At 34.3% G+C, this 6,133-nt stretch overlaps 1 protein-coding gene across 1 annotated transcript; it reads left to right on the top strand.

Moving 5' to 3' along the window:
- The first annotated feature begins 200 nt into the window (after positions 1-200).
- LOC107948130 (nicotinate N-methyltransferase 1) lies at positions 201-3,631 on the top strand. Its single transcript, XM_016882597.2, has 4 exons — positions 201-821; positions 978-1,311; positions 1,604-1,668; positions 3,244-3,631. Exons 1-4 carry the CDS (start codon positions 435-437, stop codon positions 3,541-3,543), a joined length of 1,086 nt encoding a protein of 361 aa, XP_016738086.1. The 5' UTR covers positions 201-434; the 3' UTR covers positions 3,544-3,631.
- The last annotated feature ends 2,502 nt before the right edge of the window (positions 3,632-6,133 follow it).

The raw sequence follows: 6,133 nt of genomic DNA, 5'->3' as shown, positions 1-6,133 counted from the left end.
AAAACCTTATAAATGAAAATAAGACAATGAATTTTTTTTTCATATTTTTCATCCACTTTTATTTATTATTTTATTAATTTTCTATAACATGAACCTTATAGTTTTTATGAAAATATCAAAGAATAACTTAAATGAAAAAAAAAGAAAAGAAAAGTTAAACTCCAATATAAAGACAATTACCAGCTAAAAGCCACTAACTTAAATAGAAAAAATTCAAAGAAATTACCAATTTTAGAAACAAAAGAAAATTGAAAAAGTTGCGATATTATTAATTTTTCTCCCGAAATGAGATAACAAGAATTACATAAGTACCCCCACCACAGCAATCAAATCTCAAATCTCAAATCTCAAATCTCCTACCCACCGAAACCTCAACTCAAACTCATCGAACCAGCGCAGCGAGAGATTGAAGATCAGATATTGAAGCCCCTATAATGGGTGACGTCAAGACAGCGGAGAGCAGTAACAAAGCTAGGCTAGCCATTATGGAGCTGGCCAACATGATAAGCGTCCCCATGTCTCTCAACGCTATCGTCCGCCTCAACGTACCCGATGCTATCTGGCAAGGAGGCGCCAACACCCCTCTCTCCGCCGTCCAGATTCTCTCACGGGTACTCCCTTACGGCGGCGGAGACCCTGAAAACCTCCAGCGTATCCTCCGTATGCTCACCAGCTACGGCGTTTTCGATGAACACCTTAATTGCAGCGGTGATGACTCCCACTCCCCGGAGAGAAAATACTCCCTAACTGACATCGGAAAAACACTCGTAACAGACGCTGAGGGTCTATCCTATGCACCATATGTCCTCCAGCACCACCAGGTAGGCCTATCCCACTTTTTCACTTTCAACCACAGATTCTCCCCAGATCTCTCCTTCATTTGATTGATTTATAGCGAAACCGTCATGTGTAGAAGAGTAGAGCTATGGGTTTTTACATGAAATAAGAAAGGTAATTGAGTGGAATAAATGTATTAGGATGCTTTGATGAGAGCGTGGCCATTGGTGCACGAAGCAGTGCTGAATCCGACATCGGAGCCATTCGTGAAGGCGAATGGGGAGGGAGCTTATAGTTACTATGGGAAGAAACCAGAAATGAACGGGCTGATGCAAAAGGCGATGTCGGGAGTTTCAGTGCCATTCATGAGAGCAATATTGGACGGCTATGATGGGTTGAAAGGCGTGAAGAGATTAGTTGATGTGGGAGGCAGCGCGGGGGATTGCCTCCGAATGATTTTGCAGAAATATCCCCATGTTGAGGGAATCAACTTTGATTTGCCTGAGGTCGTTGCCAAAGCACCTAGTATTCCGGGTCAGATTTTTCAGCTTTCTTGTTCACTAATCAATTTTACTTTCACCGCCTTTACTCCTTCGCTATCATTTAAAGAGATAATTACTCGGTAATTTAAAACCAAGATATCAAAAAATGAAAATATAAAAAATAAAATTTAATTTAATTTTTAAAAACTGTTATTAAAATAATTTGAAATTTGTTTAAGATATGATATTAATCTATTTTTTATTAAAATAATTAAAAGAAATGGTTGGGTATTGTTTTTATTAATTGAAGGGTGCGTGGTTGTTAAAGTGTTGATTGATTGTAGGCGTGACTCACGTTGGGGGTGACATGTTTGAGTCGATTCCAGTAGCTGATGCAATCTTCATGAAGGTGAATTTCATATTTCTTTAATAATTTACATATTTCACCTAATCTTTTTCTTTGATTTTTATAATTACGAATCATATTTTTTAAAATAGTATATTCACACAAATTATAAAGAAAGTAATAGTTTTAGGATAAATTATCTTTTTGACATGTGAACCATATTAATTGATGTGACATTAACATAAATATTAAATAAATGATAAATTTATGTCATACTTTGTTCCAACAATATATAAAATTATTCATAAGGTATTTTTTACTTTATTTACAGTAAATAAAAGGATTATTCATAATTAACTACTTTTTAATTAAACTCATTGTATGGATATGGAACTTTTGCTTTTGTAGTTAATGTAACAAAAAATTTAACTTCGTTATATTTTCAATCTGCCAAATTTTGTGAATTTAGTACATTTATTCTTGGGTTAAGAATAGTTAAATTTGATATTTTACTTTGAAATTATGGACAAATTTCCCATTGTAGAAATTTGTTTCAATTCTGCCACCCACTTTGTTTTTTAAATTAAAATTTACTATTCAGATTTAGCACAATTTGAGGATAATTTTTTTTTAAAAAACAGAGAGAGGTTATTTTGAATATCTTCTTTTAACAACAAATAATTTATAAGAATATTAAAACATAATAAATGAACATAAAGTTTTTATTTCATGAAAGAAAGACTTGAAAAACTTAAAAAAACAAAATATCTAAAAATTAAGTTTAGTTGTTATAAAATAAATTTTTAATTAGTTATTTTGTTATTGTTAAATATTATAATAAATACTAATTTTTTTATCTTCAAATTATTCAAAATTAAAATTGGATATCAAAATTCAAATAAAACAAACATAAAGTGCCAATTCAAATATTGAATTGAAAGATAGTGATAATTTTACTTTAGCCCAAGACAAATATTAAGAATCATTCAATGACGAATTTTAATTTGTAGAAAACAATGACAAGTTTTAATTTTATAGTGAGAAATTTGTCATTTAATCTTTGCGTTGCGGTAGCACCGGCAAGATTTCCAACCAATTGGGTCATCTCGGAACTTGGAACCACATTTTTCATTAAAATAAAATTTTGAATTGGAGTTTGGTTTCAGTTTGGGGCCTCTGAGTTGTCGTTTTGTTCATCATCTGCTTATTTATTGACACATTGACATTACTTATGTCACTGTTGGCAGGGCATTGGGTGGTCCATTAATTCTAGGGTAGCTTTAAAGCCCTCTTTAAAATGAATTCCTACTATATACAGAGCATTCACATTGACATTAATTCTAGGGCATTGGGTGATCCAATCCAAGCTTACGGTGACTTTAGGATTATCTTGTAAAATGAATTCATACTACATATATATTTTTTTAATATTTAAAATTACTCAAAAATAAGATATTTGAATATATGCCAAGGTCAGTGGTAAGATTTAGGGAGTTATAAGCATGTGGGCACCAAGTCCAGGATTCAAATCTTGGGTTGTAATGCTTATTCAGTATAATAAATATTTATGAATTAATGTCATTCCATGAATAGTGTCAAAGGCATTAATTTGACCAAATTTGACAATGGGTGATGCAGTGGGTGTTGACAACATGGACAGATGATGAATGTAAGGCGATAATGGAGAACTGCTACAAGGCACTTCCTGTGGGAGGGAAATTGATAGCATGCGAGCCAGTGTTGCCCAAGGAATCAGATGATAGTCATAGGACTCGGGCACTCCTGGAAGGTGACATTTTTGTGATGACGATTTACAGGGCCAAGGGTAAGCATAGGACACAAGATGAATTCAAACAGCTTGGTCTCTCTGCTGGTTTCCCTCATTTTCGAGCTTTCTATATTGATTACTTCTACACTGTCTTAGAGTTTCAAAAGTAGAACAGATCTCGGAATTACTGCCTGACAGACTCAGTAAAAGTATTTTATTAATAATTAATAATGATAAGAACCTCTTTGGCTGGCCTTATTTTAGTTTCTTAATTGTTTTCTTGAATTTTTTTTATTGGATGCAACATGATGAAATATCATGAGAAAAAGTTTCAGATTTTGAAAACATGAGAAGAAAATACTACGTTCAATGTGTACGTTTGAAAAGAGACAACATATGAGGGAATGCTCCTTCAGGAGCCTCAACATTAGGCATTTTAAGTTTGACTTCTTGCTGTTCATGCATAGTTTCAAACAGTGAAGTTCCATGGCCATATATAAGATTTATGTCTGATCGATACTAATAGGTATTGAACCCACTCATTGAATATCGAAAACCTTCCAAAAAAATGACATGAATGTAACTGTAGAATAATAATGAGGGGAAGAGGGTATTGGTGCTGTATATAATATAAATATAATATTTTAGTATTGTTATATCTCTTCCATGAATGAGGACATGTGGCAGATCGGAAGACCATCCGAGGGATGCACCTTACTTGCTACAAATGGAGTGTCACCAAGAGGAGGTGCATCCTAACCACCCAAACAAGTAGAAGATAACCATTCAAGGAAGTTAACCATTTGTCGCTCTAGGTACTTGACATTTTGTTAAGAACGTGATCTTTTTGGTTATCAAATCCCACATGAGTTTAACTGCTCTATATCAAATCAGAATGAATGACAGGATCTGCCCTATTATAGACATCCTCATCCTATTGAAGACATCTGCCTCATGCATCTTGCAATGATGACTTGATGATGAATCCAACATGTTAATACCATTGTAACGCCTTCAACCCGATCCGATTCATCGGGTCCAGATCTCGGGTGTCACTAAACGATACAAACCATTTAGCAAAAATAGTTTATAATTTTTCATTTATTTTAAAACTGTTATTTGAAGTTCCCAAAAGAAAAACTTTAACATTTCGAAATTTAAAATAATATATATGTGATATATATATGAATGATAAGTACTTATTACATCAGATTTGTTACAGACTACTACAAGAAAGAAAATTATTTTAAGACAGACTTGAAGGATGTATTTAAGACTGCACCACATATCCACTGAATGCATAACAGCTCACTCCACCACAAACTTGGCGTACTCCTGACGCTGTTCCTCGGGCGAAGTCTCTTCTACAACAACCCTGAAAAGCAATAACAAACATTGTAAGTACAATAGTACTTCGTGAGCTCATGAACCATACATTGATGGGTGCTTTGTAATCTTGTAGGAATTTTCTATGAGTCAACTACTTCTCTGTATCATTTACTGTGGTTGGGACCATCACAGTATTAACATTCCTTTATACGCCATTTACTATTCCCTTATCATATTTAATCTTCCATATCTTGTTAGCTAAAGAATCCTTTCAATCACCACATAAATCTCTTGTTCCATAATTCTTACTTAACAAAACATACTCTTAGAAACCACTTCTGTAATGCCCCAAAATTTATATTTTTGGTTTTGTTAAAATTTAACACAAGTGTGTATCTGCTTCAGTGGTTAAGTGTTTTGGGTGTGTGTGAGAGGTTCCAAGTTCAAGCTTTAGCTTGGGAAAATTTTTACTTTTAAATGAATAAACCCCTATCCCTAGTCAGTAGGCTTATAAATAAATGTTGGTAAGTTTACATTAGAATGGGCCTGCTGGTCTAGTGGTTAAGTGGAGTGTTAATGTTGCAAGAAGCCTTGAGTTCGAATCCCTACGCGAGCAAGGGATTTATTTTGCTGCTTGGGCCATGTGAGAGTTTGAGTAGATGAGGATTCTAAGTAGTGGATTTAGTGGAGAGGTTGATGTAGATAATTAAGGAGAGTTGGGGTAGGGGAGTTATCAGTATTTGGTTTAATTTTTGTTTCTCAAAATATCGATTTTTCAATTTCTGACGTTCTATCCTTATTTTCCCTCCTCTGCCGAATTTTTTCCCCCTTGACTATCGAATTTTACCCATATTTCTCTTCTGATTCTACTTCCCTTATTATCAAAATCGTATCTTCCCCTCTTCCTCTCTATCATTTACTTGTGCAGCACTGGTAAGTGGAATTTTGGTTTTTGTCTGTACGTTGCGTTTTCTAAGGCACTAATCTAGGGTCATATCGTTTTCTTGGGCAGCAGCAAATTCTAGAATAAGTGACTCGTCTTTCGTGGAGTTTTAGTCGAATTCTTTCGAGATGTTGTGGGTAAGATCGAATCGTTCAATGTTTAAGTTTCATTGTCGGATTAGATAATTATTCGACTGTTAAGTGATTAAATAGGTGCATATTGTTCAATTACAGGTTTTGGAGTGCTCGAGAGTGCTTTCGCAATAGAACGTGTGACAGCCCAAAATTGACCCTAGTCGGGAAGTGGTTTCGGGACCGCTAAATCGAGTCACCGAAATGTTTGAATGTGATATTTATTGTCTAGAATATGTAATTATGAATGTGTGAAAATTTCAAGCTTCGATTTAGTCGATTGCATGTGAATTTAGTCAATAGGACTTATGTGCGACATTTTTGAAATGTGATAGGTCGAAGCATAAGGACCTATTA

This window comes from Gossypium hirsutum, chromosome A04 (assembly GCF_007990345.1).
Source record: "Gossypium hirsutum isolate 1008001.06 chromosome A04, Gossypium_hirsutum_v2.1, whole genome shotgun sequence".
NCBI lineage: Eukaryota > Viridiplantae > Streptophyta > Magnoliopsida > Malvales > Malvaceae > Gossypium > Gossypium hirsutum.
The sequence above is the reverse complement of the archived record's forward strand: the minus strand, read 5'-3'. Positions and strand labels throughout refer to the sequence as shown.

Coding starts and splice junctions, on each gene's coding strand:
- LOC107948130 (XM_016882597.2), top strand. CDS start 435: ATGGGTGACGTCAAGACAGCGGAGAGCAGTAACAAAGCTAGGCTAGCC. Junction 822..977: donor ATGTCCTCCAGCACCACCAG/GTAGGCCTATCC, acceptor TAAATGTATTAG/GATGCTTTGATGAGAGCGTG. Junction 1,669..3,243: donor CTGATGCAATCTTCATGAAG/GTGAATTTCATA, acceptor TGGGTGATGCAG/TGGGTGTTGACAACATGGAC.